Genomic DNA, 13,595 nt, shown 5'->3' with positions numbered 1-13,595 from the left:
AGTAACTCAGAAAGTATACAGGGCATGCCCGCTCCAGGTGTATTATACTACTCTTGAAGGTGGTGGCCAACCATGCAAGCAAGTACTAATATGTCAGAAGTTGCAAACCTGTCACAAGAACGAACAGCGTTGGGCAACATTTGTGCCTGCGGATCTTGTACTAACAGGAGCCAGAATCGAAAAGTTCCCCAGAGCCCAGCATGCCATCACCCCGGTTGCCTCCAGGCGACTCGACTGATAAACATCGAGTGAGACCACTGAGCATGCGAGGACCACCGCCCAGAAGTTACAATCAAATTGGATGTCAGTCCCGCTAAACAATCAGTGGTTCCCTGTGCAAAAATTAAAACTAATGCGATATTACAAATGTATAAGTAGTGAGTGAGTGCAGAGGATAACGAACGTGCAAGGGTCATTGACAACCGCTACTTCTCCCGATACTTGTTCTGCTCTGAACGGCCGTCCACGCTGCCAGCAGATCACGTCCGTGTATGCTTCTCCCACAAATCCAGGTGTATGCTGGGTCTATCAATGGAAACCCCCGGGACTGAACCTTTCTGAAGTATCCGGGGTGAAGTGTGTTGGGGTCGGTCTGGTGAAGCAGAGAAAAGGGAATGGATTGGCTGGTGATCAAGTGAAGGAGGAGGCGAAGCCCTATGTTTCTGTCTGGATCTGGAAGATATGCTGCTGGGTGACGGGCTCCCTATGCTACTGCTACTCGGAGGATAATCGTGGGCAATGGGCGAGTTGGAGCCAGGGAAAGATATGGAAGGCGGCGACGACTTTGTTCCCATTTTGGACTTACCGTCTTCAGGGCCAACCATCGTAGTGAAATCTGATGACATTCTCGAGCCGCAGGGTCGTGGCATATTTTCTACGTCACGATGTAGGGTATCGTCACCATCGTCTTCAGATGATCGGATTAGTGGTTCGCAATCTCGGTCATCACAATTTCGGTGTGAGTTAGAATGAGAAGGAGGCTGAGTACTGTTGGCTTTAACGATGGAGTCGATAAGCCAGAACTGGAGGACGTTCATAATGATTGGAAAGATGCCCATGACGCTGAGAAAGTGATTAATGATCTGTCCATACTCCGGAGATTAATCTGGCGCACAAGATGACTTGGAAGGATTCTCCCTCTCCTATGTTCGTCCAGCCGAGCAACCAGTCTCCTAGCTCGAAAGTTCCAGGCCATATGGCAAAAAGTGCAACGACAAGAAGTTTCATTGTCGTGAGGGCAAACACATAAACCGCGGCCTGGCGAACCCAGTACGCAAACGATGGTGGATTCCCGTACTGACCCGACCGAAAACCCTTGAGATGCAGCTTCTTTAATAGTACAAAAGTAGTGGCCTGCAAGGCGAGGTATATAAGGCCAACACCTAGTCGCTGATAGTATCACTGTCTGTGGTTTCAATATTATATCACTCACCTAATGTAGTGTCAACCAGAATATTAAGAAAATAGTATGTACAAGCATTTCCGGAGAATTGGTGAGATCCAAGATCGGAAATGAGCACATTCAGGCCGTGTATAAACATCTGACCAATGACCTGTTTAGACACGTCAAACAGCCTAGAGGTGGCAGAAATGGACAATAACATGCTTCAGCGAACAGATGTTGGCATGCCTTCGAAGGAACCGCACCAGATTTTCCACGGCCGTTTGTGTGTCTCGCGGTGTCTCTTGTAAACGAGCGAAAGGATGGCAAGGACGCCCATAAGACCTTGCACGACCTAAATCGACCGTTTTCGTGATCAAGCCTGCCCACAGTGAACGCAATGCCACACATTGCTTACCAGAGCCGTTGGACCCAAGAGTTGACATGATTTGCGGTCCACGGGTAGGTTATCCAAGCTGCTATCAATGATGTGCGCGATGGCAGACATGTCAGATGTGTCGCAGTTTGTGCTGCCCCTGGGGGTTGACAGGAAACGAGAAATCAAGGGAAGGGCGGTGACTGTAGCTGCTACGAGTACTTTGAGTTGGATGAGCCGGAGCCGTCGCGTCGGACGGGCGATGATATAATCACTCAGAGTCTCTCCGATCAGGGAGGGAACGGATGATGACATAATCGTCCTCTCGTGCAGTCCTCACGGCCTTCACTCAACGCAGCAACGACGTGCTCGTCGAGAAACCCAATCTCGAGCAGATTTCAAAGCGGACATATAGTAATAAGCCAGTAATCGAAAGCCGTCCATGTCGTTCTTTGGAAGATCGAACACACCGCAACCACCCCCTGGCCAACCCCAGTACACACGCGTACCGGACGGTCTACCAAGCGGATTGAGGCCAAACGCGCGACCTACCCCAACATCCAACCCATTACAATGATCCTTCTCAATCACTCTTCGAGAAGCGACCTTACGATCGGAAACCTGCCGCCCCAACGCGCTGAGATGAGGTGCGCAGCAGCCAAGCGGCGCAAATTACATGACCTGACTTCCTTCTAGCAACTATAGTGTCGTGGGTACACCCAACGAGTCGTTAGCTTTGCGTAACTGTCTAGTTGTACACCCTTCGGAGTTCCAGAATGGCGCCCACGTCCTCGTTAATGGACGATTTCCAGTTACGATCTGGTAAGTGTTGTCAACGGCTTCTTCGTGGTGAGCTGTTATCGATCATGATTTCGTTTAGCCACGATACATCTAAATCAATAAATCCGGGGGTCGTTGCTGTGCCGGCGTCCCTTCGTCAGTGGATGGCACTTTCCCTTAGCGGAGATTTCATCACTGTTACCTTGCTACCCTCACCACCACATTCTCAAGCACCGCCCTTCCTCCAATCTGTCGATCTTCATGCCAGCTTTTGGAAGAGGGGATACGTCAACGAAGTCCCATACAACGTGGACGAAATGGTACAAAAGTTCCTTGCGGCCTACAGTGGCTTGGTGCTTGCCCCGGGTGGTATTTTGACCGTAGACTTCAAAGGTGACAAACTGAAACTTGTCGTTGCTTCGATGAACGTCGTAGAACTCCCTGATGGAGGACTAGGCGGAAAGACTCAGATTGAGATGGGTGTGTTAATGCAGAGAACGGACGTCAATATCCTGAAAGAAGGCGACAGCCCCATGAGGCTGAAGTCTGGTGCAAAGAGGTAAGATTCACGCCGTATGTGGATGTCCTGTGACTCATCGAAAGTGGTAGGGCAGCTACGAATGCGATTATTGCGCCAAACTTCAAGTTTGAGGACATGGGTATTGGTGGTCTTGACGACGAGTTCGGTGCCATATTCCGTCGCGCTTTTGCATCGAGAGTATTCCCGCCTAGCGTTGGTAGAGAAGCTAGGTATACAACACGTCAAGGGTATGTGCGATGCCGTTGTTTTGTCGGTCGGTTACTGAGTGACTCATAGGCATTCTATTGCATGGGCCTCCGGGCACGGGAAAAACACTGATCGCAAGACAAATTGGGAAGATGCTTAATGCCCGAGAGCCAAAGGTAGTCAACGGCCCTGAAATCTTGAACAAGTACGTAGGTGCATCGGAAGAAAACATTCGCAAGCTATTCGCGGACGCAGAGAAGGAGGTTTGTCCGATATTGGATACTTGTTAATAGTCGTGCACTGACTTGATTTCAGTATAAGGAGAAAGGAGACGAAAGCGGGCTTCACATTATCATATTTGACGAACTAGATGCTGTCTTCAAGCAGCGTGGCTCGACGAACAACGGCACCGGCGTGGGTGACAGCGTCGTCAACCAGCTCCTATCCAAGGTAAACTTTGTTCGGGTTCTTCGGAACGGCGCCCCAAATTCACGATCCATGCAATAGATGGATGGTGTAGATCGCCTGAATAATATCCTTGTCATTGGTATGACCAATCGATTGGACATGATTGATGAGGCGCTCCTCCGGCCGGGTCGTCTGGAGGTACACATGGAAATATCATTGCCCGACGCGCGTGGCCGTTATCAAATACTGCGAATACATACAGCCAAAATGCGCACGAACAAAGTGATGGACGATGACGTCGATCTGGAGGAGATTGCGCAACTGACCAAGAACTACTCGGGTGCAGAAATAGAGGGGTTTGTCAAGAGCGCCACCAGTTTTGCATTGAACCGACACGTAAAAGTTGGGACATTGGCAGGGATATCGGATGATGTTGAAAACTTGAGGGTAAATAGAGATGATTTCATGAGAGCTCTCGACGAAATTAAACCTGCCTACGGTGTCTCCGAAGAAGACATCACGGACGTAGTCAAGAATGGAATCATCACGTTCGATGCAGAGATTCAGGTGTGCAGGGTGCCCTATACTGGCCATCGAACTATGCTGACCCAATTTTCAGGATATTCTTCAGAAAGGAAAACTATTTGCGAACCAAGTTGCCAAGTCCGACCGGACACCGCGGGTTAGTGTGTTGTTGCATGGCCTACCGGGTTCAGGCAAGACAACGTTGGCAGCTACCATGGCCGCCAAATCGGATTTTCCCTTCATCAAAATCATATCCCCGAATCGTATGGTGGGATTCTCAGAGGCACAAAAAGTTGCTGCCATCACGAAAACATTCCAGGACAGTTACAAGAGTCCTTTGAGCGTCATTGTCGTGGACAACATAGAAAGGCTTTTAGGTGAGGGATATAGCCGTGCGGCTGCAAAAGCAACTGTTAATCATCGCCTTCAGATTGGACGTATCTCGGAAATCGTTTTTCAAATGCTGTGCTACAGACATTGCTCGTGCTCATCGCGCAAAAGCCTCCAAAGGTTTGACAAACCGCTCTCGCACAAATGGTTTTGGATTAAACCGTGACTATCCAGGGTCGTCGTCTGTTAGTGTTAGCAACCTCGTCGCTTGGCTCCCATCTCGTCGATTTGGGTTTCACGGAAGTATTCGATGCCCAAATTAAGGTTCCTCCTGTTTCCAACCTCCAGCAGCTTGACGTTATCCTCCGTGACGTTGATTTCTACGACACCTCCGTGCGAGAGATGGTGAAGAGCCTTCCATACCCGAGGAATGCCGCTGAATCGGAGGCTTCGAATGTTCCACTCTTGGTCGGTATCAAGAAGCTATTAAGCATCATTGAAATGGCAAGACAGGAGCCAGAGGATGCTGCGATCAGGTTTATGCAGGGTCTCGCGGGTTTGAACGGATAGAACATTGTTGTAGCGATAGTACTACTATACCCTCCTTGATCGTTGTGTGTAATGTATCCTAGGATTGCCTGTCGCACCACTACTTTGTCGGTAACCGTATATGGCCAAGGTTACGGGAGAACGCGGGTTGACAAAAGTTCGATCCCACGCAATTACGAGTTGAGAGACACCCTGGCGAGGGCCCACTGAGCCACATTGGCGGAAGCCTTGGTTGTTAACAGGTTATGGTATGTGGTCTGTGGATCGGATTTCCCTTGAGGTAAATGACAGCGAGCAACAAAGATATTGACTGGGGCAGTAGCCTGAGATTGCGATGGGCCATGTAGGTGTTGACAAACAATGTATGTCTTAATCCGTCTGCACATTGTCTTCTCTTCGTGGACACCGACTACTGCCTGTCGGCCAGACAGTCTGATCATCGTCCATCACGAATAATACTACTCGGATCGTCTGCAAATCCGCCTTCGGAACCGGGGCCCCACACCGATACTCATGTTCCTGATCATCCAATGGACGTGTTTGGTAACTCGCAAATCCTGACTAGCTTCGCAGTGTCTATTACAACCAGAGCCAATTTCAACTCAAAGTCGGGCTCGGTTGTGCAATTATGATAGGTGCCGGTGGGGTGCCAACTGATCTTCTATTCACACTGTATGAACCATGATTCACCTGTCTTAACGGACGGGATGTACTCGCAGACCACTGACTTGTTCAGGTACATGGTGGTCGTGCACAAGGGTCCAACTGTGCATTTACCCAACATTTACCACACTATAAGCATGAAAATTTCTCCCCGTTATGGTATGCTGTTCTTATGTTATCATCTAGACTTCACGTCATGCTACTCTTTGCCTTTTTTTTGTCTTCACATGCTCAAGCATTCATGCATTCACGACTCCTCTCCGTCCGCATTCATCTCTATTCATATCTTGTATTGCATTCCCTTCGAGCAGCATGAGGTCACTGGCATGGAATGGAGTCCACATCGACGGAGAGAGGGTAACCGGAAGCCGGGAAAGGGTGCTAACGATGCCGGTAGGGCTTAAAGACTCGACTCGGTTCAAATTTTTAAGCTATCATTGCAACCTATTCATATTTCGGAATGCTAACATTTGACCTGGACGTCTAGTTAATGCATACATCTGCCAACGTTGACACCCATCCACAGGAGCATAAGAGGGCACCTGGACTGAGGGGGCGTCCACTGCTACGGATACATGATATCTTTGCCAGGACTGAGATGTCGAACGACGATATCATATCAGGCAACCAGCGTCCCCATCCAAGAACCACCAGTACAGTTATTGTATCATATCCACCTACTACATACTCATGGAAGAAACTACAATACTTCTCCAAGGAGTTGGCCAGTTCCGACTCCTCAATATCAATACCCCACTCGACTTGGTGCCGCGGGCGCTGCACACGTACAACCATATTCTTCTCCTCCATCCGTCAGATCCGCGGTCTGTTTTTTCCACTGCCCCGCATTGGTCCTGTGGCTGGATGCCAACTCAAACGTTTGTAGTCCCAGTTGGCGCCGCCGAGGAAGTCTTCGAGACTACGTGGGGCCTCAATTGCCCTAGTAACAAGAGGTATCTTTTTCTGGACAATGGCATCCAGATCATGTCATACAGCTGATCAATAGCCCCTATTTGCGACATATAACCAATTCTCGATTCGTCATATCCACACACGCACTACCGCTCCGTCCCACACTCCCCACCCAGGCAGGAGGTTCAGAGGCAATAGAGGTATTTTGCTCCCAGCCTGCCCAAGGGCGTCACCGACGTGGGCCTGCACTATTTCGGAAGTAAAATTGATCACGAACCTGCCATTGTCTTTCTTCGCCACTGGGCTGAATTTCACCTCTTCGTGAAGCAAGCAAAGGCGCGGGTCGTGGCCAGGAAGATCGAGCATGCTAATCCTGGCATCAAGTTCGTATAAGTAATGCTGCACGTTCAGGTTATAGTCCGGTTGCGCTCGGCACAACCGGATATATTCCATGATCTTGTACTCTCCTTCTCCCAATACCTCGTGACCTGAAGCGATCACTTGGGCTTCTCTCCAATCTGCGTCTTCTATCACTTTCTTATTGACAAAGTACCTAGACTAGTCATAAATTTTTTCCATAAGCTCCGTCCCTGAACCTGTGAATGAACAACCAAGTGATGATGCGTCAAGCACCAAACAAATCTGGCGTAATACAACTGCTATCGCATCACAAAATTTGTACAAACCAGAAGCTATCAAACAAGGTGATGCCTTCATATGTCTCCGTGGGCTATTTTACCCATTCGCTGCGCGGGAATATATCTCTACCATAAGGCAAACTGCTGCCCTGTTCCTTAGGGACCCCACTGGGCTGCTATGAATCCAGAAAAGTCAGCCTTTTTTAACGCATTATGGATATTGGTACCTCACGTTGGTTACAACTCATCCACCTGAGAGTTCTGTACTTCGATAGAAGCAGCGCCCCCAGGATAGAGTATGGGAACATGGTCAGACAGGCTTGGGCGGAAGTGCTTCCCAGCAAGACGTCGATGGAGTAGGAGAGGATCAAGGCACTCAGTCAATGTGGAATTTGGTATGCGGTAGATGGTGTCATGAGGTGAATATCGCGCGCGACCATCGGTTGATGTTGGTGACATCACACCTCATCTTGAGGCTCTGATCGTAAAGTAATGGAAATGGACTCATATGTACGTTTTCACGTCCCAAAGCGCTTAATTGCTTATGCAGATTCCAGCGAAGCGATGGTCTGCAATCTGGTCTCTAGATCACTTCGTTCTTGCATCTAGCAAGCCCAGATCCGGCTGTCTTACCACCGTTGAACGAAGGTCGAGCACTTCTTCGCATCTTCGAGAGCTCGCACGCGGGAAGCTGGTCTGATCGCTTCCCTGGTAAGCCGCACGTTCAGTCAGACTTCGTCCCTTCTTTCATCCCTACGCAGTTTAGGAAGGATCAATGGATTTGAATGCAAAGAATCACACCTTGACATTATCTTCAAAGCAATAGGTTCCGAGTTTCCCACTTGCGAACGGCGACCTTCAAGTCCATCACTGAGGGAAAACGCAATTGACACGGCTCTGCCTTTAGAGGCTAGCACTCTTAAGGGCGCTCGCCGCCAACTTGCCGGCTGCTCGCCTGCCCAGGCCTCGCTGGAATTCATCTGACAGCGATGAAGCAGAGTAAGGTGTGAAAGCCTTGTGAGTGGCATGGTTGTGGTGGATCCAAGAAAAAGAGTGTCGAATGGTCCAACCAGCGTTGAGGGTGGTCGGTGATGTGACCAGGGACTCGGAGGTAGTATATATATTACGTAAGTTAGTCGATCCCGTTCCGGGTCGTTCACTTGTTAGGTGGTGAAGTTGGAATGACTCGGGTCCGACTTCACAGGCCCCAGGATCATCTCTTGATAGTTTCACCTCAGATTCGCCGACACACACACGATTTTCGGTGAACAGATTGCCAGTGTATTGTAGTCCCTGCGCCAACAATCGAACCTTGTGCGCCTATGCGGTCATTCGATATCACATGCAGTTCTGCCAGCCCGCACCGCCGCAACCTACCCACCTGCAGATTGGGAAACGCGAACTCGGTACAGAGCATTCCGATCCGCGATTACTTGCCTCTTCAGAACTCTGAAGAGACTGATTCAATTACGGCATTCCTCAGTTACACCACCGCAGGTCCGCCACGTATTAGCGGGCACGTCTCGGCCATTATACGTCTGAGTTGACCAGGGACTATACTATACTAGCCTGCTGTCCGGAGTTGGTCGCCACCTATATTCACTGTGCTGCTTATAAGAATCCGCTGAATCTGACGGGCCATCTGCAACCATGTCCGATTCATTTATCCTCAGCGTGACATGCGCCTGCGCCGCGCTCATTTTCCCTTGGTTCATAGCTCGCAAGAGGAACCCACTTCTCCCCTACCCCCCAGGACCTAAAGGATATCCAGTTGTTGGAAACGCTTTTGATATCAAGTCGAAAACCCCACAACTCACGTATGCTAAATGGGGGAAATTATACGGTTTGTCACGTCCAGCTCTCACTGAGAGGCACTTTTTCAATCTCGGTCATTCACTTAGGAGATATCGTGTATTTTAACGTGTTCGGTCAAGACTTCGTTGTTGTGATCTCGGAAGAGATTGCACATCTTTTGGCTGATGAACGCTCTACTATTTACTCGGACCGGCCGGCACTCACCAGTATATTCATTGTAAGATTTTGGCTCCTTACGTTGAGGACCAAAAATGTTCATTCTGTTTGCCTTCATAGGTTCGGTGTTGATCGTATGACTCCTGCTATGCCATAGTGGCGATGACTGGAAGATCCATAGGAAGCTATTCCATTCCAGCCTCAAATCTGATGTAGTTGAAAGTTTTCACGATGTATACTTCAGCAACGCTCGGAAGCTCGTTCATAATATTCAATGCGATGCTCCCAAGTTCCTAGAGCATTTCAAATTGTAAGCGTGATATGTTTCCAAGTGTTTTGTGCTGTTATATAGCCCGCAGATTTTCTGGGTCACTTGCACCGGAACTCACGTATGGGCGGAAGGTAGAAGGCAAGGATGACGCTTCCATTCGTTTCGTCACCTCAATATTCGATATCCTGCGCCGGGGAACCAAGCCAGAAAGTGGTGGTCTGTTATTGGCGTTTCCTATATGTCAGTTCAAGACCTTCCTGCTGTGTGGAGTAGACAGTAAAACGTGCACAGTGAAACATTTTCCGTCGTGGTTCCTCGGACTTGGTTTCAAAGCGGATGCACCACGTTGCAGGGAGATGATTGCAACGATGTCGGAGCTCCCATTCTGCGAAGCGAAAACACAATTAGTAAGTCACGACTGCAAACTCCTCTTCATGTATGTTCAAGTTCCAAGGCATCTGGTACTTTGCAGCATTGCTTGGTATCTGACTTTCTTACGTACGAAGGCGCGGAAGAGTCAGCAGCGAGAGATGCTACATCAGGTGTCTTTCTAGGTTGGTCCGCGTCTCGGTCAGTAATAGTTTCATTCACAGTTGGGGTTGACCGTTCCTCAGCTACAGCTGAGAGTGTGAGTTTGTAACCACACTAGGGATCCTCGGTTGATAATATTCGTAGACTGCTTCCATCTTGGAGACGCTTGTCCTGATGATGGTGCTCCACCCCGAGATACAAGCTAAAGTCCATGCGGAACTCGATGACGTCATTGGGAAGGGTGTCTTCCCGACCTTCGGGGATCGGCCGCGATTACCATTCTTACAGGCTGTACTTTACGAAGTTATGAAGTGGAATCCTGTCTTTCCGCTAGGTCATCGGCGCTATCCTACTTGTTGCCATATCTGCCATATCTGACTAAATGATCAGGTATACCCCATGCAACCACTACAAGTGACATCTACGAGGGGTACCATATCCCGAAAGGTTTGTTAGCTGTCCGTTTCTAGAGGCAGTGACTTCCCATGATTATGACAGGATGTATCATTATGTTCAACGCATGGTAGGGTGATCATGTCATCCGCTGACCCTGCATTTATTAAACCTCTACATGTACCACAGGGCCATGTCTCGTGACTGTTTGGATCCGGAACGTTTCGATCCAAGTAGACATCTTACTTCAGAAGGCCAACTCGCTCCCCAAGCTAAGAAGAACAATTCTCTTTCTTTGGGTTCGGCGGCAGGTACGTGGTGACCATGGGGCCTCCAATCAATGGGGCACTCAAATGGAATGATATTATTCTCCCAGGATCTCTCCCGGGCGCTTCTTTGCAGATAATGCGCTCTGGGTCGCAGCGGCGATGATTCTTTCCGCTTTTAGATTCGAGAAGGCCAAGGACGCGTCTGAGAAAGCTATTCCAGTGGAGCCAGCATTTGCCAGTGGGCAGGTCAGGTGAGTTAGAGCTTCTTACGTCGCTTGCAGCAGAACCAAACTGAAATTGGTTAATAGTCATTCGGTAGCTTTCGAATGTTCTACCACGAGCAGAATTTGAGTAGTTGACTGTGTAGTGATCATCTGTCACGTAAAGTGTACGTCGCGAAACCTCTGTACAGTAGTCCAGTAGCGTATGAAGTGAAACGCTGTTCGAATTGGTCAGTTGCTTGTGCCAATCTATAAAAGTACCGATTTTATTGCACTGATTCTGGTTGTACTTCGTACATGCTGTAGTAAGTCCTGTAGGCCAGCATTCTATCCGAATTCAGGCAAAATCCTGTCAAGAAACACTGGAGTGCACGGGATACTAAATCACTGCACGCGCGGAGCGATTTACCAGTAGCTTTTACCTACGGCAAATCTGCTAACTTACTGGCACCCCCATCACGCAATCGTGCCGTCAATTCACACCGAGGCTGAATGCGGAGTCTTGCATCAAGAATGAACGCTTGGCATCGACGAGTCGAGAAAATGTTTCAAAGAAGTTGAAATACAAGGCTGCAACCGACGCTCCATACCCATACTGCTCGGTAGCTCCTGAGATAGCCGGCCAGCGGATTAGACGCCCCCACCCGAATCCCGTGCTAGGGGTAAGTTCGGAAGTATTTGAAACCGGAGTTCGACTCGTGCCAGCTGTTAGGGAAACACACTAACCCATTCCGCTACCAAAGCCCACTGTATGGCCCAACCTCCTGTTCCTGCCGATGCGTACAGTATACTGCTGCAGCGGGCGTCATCTGGCACACCAACTCAAGAGCACGATGCAAGCTGGGAAGGATAGAACGCCTGGATTGTCAGTGTGTGCCTTTTACAAGCATATCTATCGGTCTCGATAGATGGTAAGACTCGGCAGGTACAAGCCACTAAGAAGGAAATTCCAATACAAGGTCTGGCTAAAAGGGAGAGTCTAACTCAGTTCAGGTAAGTACTACGTACATGGGTGACACACTCGATGTATCGCTCGGGGTGCAGATGGGTCATTGTGAGATCGTTGGCCAGTGTGGCTATTCACTCGCGACTTGTTTGAGGCGAGCTCTGGAAGCCCATGTGCACTCGGTGCGCCTAGCAACCCAAATTTTGCAAAGGAACCGATTCTGGACTGTATGATGTGCGATCAAACACTGGTGAAGCTTGAAGGCGTGTGGCTTATGTAATGGGAGGCGGGGGTCTGTCGTATCAATTCCCACTCACAGAGGTCCTGAGGACTGGGAACATCGCACAGCTATTGTTTTCTTTACCTCTGACATTGATCTCGCTTCAGTATCATCTACCTTGTTAAGCCATAATGACAGGTCCGGAAATCATCCAAGATCGCACTCATTGCCAGCCGTTGCCCCGTTCCGCATCGAACCCTAGGCCAAAAGGGATATTGAAGAATGCAGGGCCGCAACTTTCAGCGACGCAGCAGCAGTTGGTCTACATCACATCCTTAGGTCAAATCATGCTGATGTTTATACATAGCAGCCTGCAGTGGGATGAGGAGAATTTGGCGTTGACTGAAGTTCAGAAGGACAGTCTCATGAAGATCACAGAGCCCAAGACCCCTTACGTACGATATAACGCAGAAACAGATGAAATTGAGGGTGGTACGTCACGAGGCTGCTCGCCCTATCTCGTTCATCTGATATGATGTCCTGTGGCAGATATCCCCAACCTGGATCTCAGTGCGCGATCACATTCGCCAACTACTTATTCTCATTCTCAATCGGAATCGCCAACGAGTATGGTAGCCTCTGGCCCTTCTTCTCGTCGGGCATCGTTCTCGAGCGTAGGGAGGAATTCTTCTGGGAGATCGGCTAGTGTTGGGTCGAGTAGGAGCACAAGTTTCAACCTCCCAAATGAAGCACGGGGGGAGATCAGGTCCGTGAACGCTACACCAGAGGAGTGGGTCGAAGAAGAGGAAGAGATGGATGAAGAAAGTTCGTATTGCCCATCGTATGATTCTGGTGTTGGGTTTTCTAACGAGGTGCTCTTCGTAGCTGCTGCAAAGCATGCAGCATTCCTGAGGGCCAGAGGGAGACATTACTCCAATGAAGCTGAGGCAATGAAGGTAAACATTGAGCTGTTGAAATCGTTCTTGCTTCGATATTTTGATACTGACACCGTCTTTCTAGAAAGCTGCTCAGTTGATGGAGGAGGATTCGGATTTGAACTCGGACTCGGATGAAGACAAGGACGGGAGTAACGATGCAGAGGGTTATAACGGGAATGCAAGTGCTAGGGCAGGACGTCGCGGGGAGAAACCCAAGGAGTCAGAAACAGCCGGACAGCCGGACAAATACGGTTTTACGAACGGCATTAAACATGGCCACTGAAATCTGCGTGTCGCTATCGCGAGTGATAGCGGATATATCTAGGAAATCTGTTCCTAATTGTGTAGGTATTCCAGTTGGGCCCACGCACTTCATTTAACCCGTCTACTTATCATTACTCTGTGCTCATGAACACGTATGTACCGATAATCCATTCAAATAGTCGTTTGCCATCATGTCACGTGTTTCGCCGGTAAGTTGCGATCGGCGAGCGATCCGATCCAGCAAGAATTTTATCTGCAATGATCGTGAAATGCCGGCCGGGA

At 49.2% G+C, this 13,595-nt stretch overlaps 5 protein-coding genes across 5 annotated transcripts; 3 read left to right on the top strand and 2 right to left on the bottom strand.

Moving 5' to 3' along the window:
- Positions 1–193: 193 nt before the first annotated feature.
- Positions 194–2,013, bottom strand: F5J12DRAFT_789746 (vacuolar membrane protein-domain-containing protein). The gene is made up of 5 exons (XM_051743794.1): positions 1,800–2,013; positions 1,648–1,736; positions 1,433–1,575; positions 1,115–1,382; positions 194–1,062 (listed from the first exon to the last, which is right to left on the bottom strand). The coding sequence occupies exons 1-5, from the start codon at positions 1,887–1,889 to the stop codon at positions 480–482; spliced, it is 1,173 nt and encodes a 390-aa protein (XP_051605343.1). The 5' UTR covers positions 1,890–2,013; the 3' UTR covers positions 194–479.
- Positions 2,014–2,089: 76 nt separating this feature from the next.
- Positions 2,090–5,217, top strand: F5J12DRAFT_789742 (AAA-domain-containing protein). The gene is made up of 11 exons (XM_051743793.1): positions 2,090–2,252; positions 2,360–2,404; positions 2,454–2,579; positions 2,638–3,096; positions 3,147–3,274; positions 3,355–3,527; positions 3,580–3,714; positions 3,772–4,239; positions 4,292–4,574; positions 4,628–4,707; positions 4,762–5,217. Exons 1-11 carry the CDS (start codon positions 2,200–2,202, stop codon positions 5,095–5,097), a joined length of 2,286 nt encoding a protein of 761 aa, XP_051605342.1. The 5' UTR covers positions 2,090–2,199; the 3' UTR covers positions 5,098–5,217.
- Positions 5,218–6,331: 1,114 nt separating this feature from the next.
- Positions 6,332–7,225, bottom strand: F5J12DRAFT_789737 (uncharacterized protein). The gene is made up of 2 exons (XM_051743792.1): positions 6,461–7,225; positions 6,332–6,392 (listed from the first exon to the last, which is right to left on the bottom strand). Exon 1 carries the CDS (start codon positions 7,102–7,104, stop codon positions 6,781–6,783), a length of 324 nt encoding a protein of 107 aa, XP_051605341.1. The 5' UTR covers positions 7,105–7,225; the 3' UTR covers positions 6,332–6,392; positions 6,461–6,780.
- Positions 7,226–8,939: 1,714 nt separating this feature from the next.
- On the top strand, positions 8,940–10,979 carry F5J12DRAFT_901825 (cytochrome P450; the record flags this gene model as incomplete). The annotated part of the gene is made up of 13 exons (XM_051748221.1): positions 8,940–9,132; positions 9,191–9,310; positions 9,348–9,357; positions 9,418–9,570; positions 9,620–9,771; positions 9,823–9,938; positions 9,986–10,073; positions 10,125–10,159; positions 10,207–10,396; positions 10,453–10,509; positions 10,561–10,585; positions 10,645–10,766; positions 10,858–10,979. The coding sequence occupies 13 exons, from the start codon at positions 8,940–8,942 to the stop codon at positions 10,977–10,979; spliced, it is 1,383 nt and encodes a 460-aa protein (XP_051605340.1).
- Positions 10,980–12,179: 1,200 nt separating this feature from the next.
- F5J12DRAFT_789721 (uncharacterized protein) lies at positions 12,180–13,499 on the top strand. Its single transcript, XM_051743791.1, has 5 exons — positions 12,180–12,427; positions 12,479–12,603; positions 12,661–12,936; positions 12,997–13,067; positions 13,132–13,499. Exons 1-5 carry the CDS (start codon positions 12,303–12,305, stop codon positions 13,330–13,332), a joined length of 798 nt encoding a protein of 265 aa, XP_051605339.1. The 5' UTR covers positions 12,180–12,302; the 3' UTR covers positions 13,333–13,499.
- The last annotated feature ends 96 nt before the right edge of the window (positions 13,500–13,595 follow it).

This window comes from Pisolithus orientalis, assembly GCF_024613125.1.
Source record: "Pisolithus orientalis strain OTSU chromosome Unknown F5J12scaffold_1, whole genome shotgun sequence".
Lineage (NCBI taxonomy): Eukaryota > Fungi > Basidiomycota > Agaricomycetes > Boletales > Pisolithaceae > Pisolithus > Pisolithus orientalis.
The sequence above is the reverse complement of the archived record's forward strand: the minus strand, read 5'-3'. Positions and strand labels throughout refer to the sequence as shown.

Coding starts and splice junctions, on each gene's coding strand:
- F5J12DRAFT_789746 (XM_051743794.1), bottom strand. CDS start 1,889: ATGTCTGCCATCGCGCACATCATTGATAGCAGCTTGGATAACCTACCC. Junction 1,737..1,799: donor TCTTGGGTCCAACGGCTCTG/GTAAGCAATGTG, acceptor CGGTCGATTTAG/GTCGTGCAAGGTCTTATGGG. Junction 1,576..1,647: donor AAACGGCCGTGGAAAATCTG/GTGCGGTTCCTT, acceptor TGCCACCTCTAG/GCTGTTTGACGTGTCTAAAC.
- F5J12DRAFT_789742 (XM_051743793.1), top strand. CDS start 2,200: ATGTCGTTCTTTGGAAGATCGAACACACCGCAACCACCCCCTGGCCAA. Junction 3,275..3,354: donor AGTATTCCCGCCTAGCGTTG/GTAGAGAAGCTA, acceptor AGTGACTCATAG/GCATTCTATTGCATGGGCCT. Junction 4,708..4,761: donor TCGCGCAAAAGCCTCCAAAG/GTTTGACAAACC, acceptor GTGACTATCCAG/GGTCGTCGTCTGTTAGTGTT.
- F5J12DRAFT_789737 (XM_051743792.1), bottom strand. CDS start 7,104: ATGGAATATATCCGGTTGTGCCGAGCGCAACCGGACTATAACCTGAAC.
- F5J12DRAFT_789721 (XM_051743791.1), top strand. CDS start 12,303: ATGACAGGTCCGGAAATCATCCAAGATCGCACTCATTGCCAGCCGTTG. Junction 12,428..12,478: donor CTTTCAGCGACGCAGCAGCA/GTTGGTCTACAT, acceptor GTTTATACATAG/CAGCCTGCAGTGGGATGAGG. Junction 13,068..13,131: donor ATGAAGCTGAGGCAATGAAG/GTAAACATTGAG, acceptor CCGTCTTTCTAG/AAAGCTGCTCAGTTGATGGA.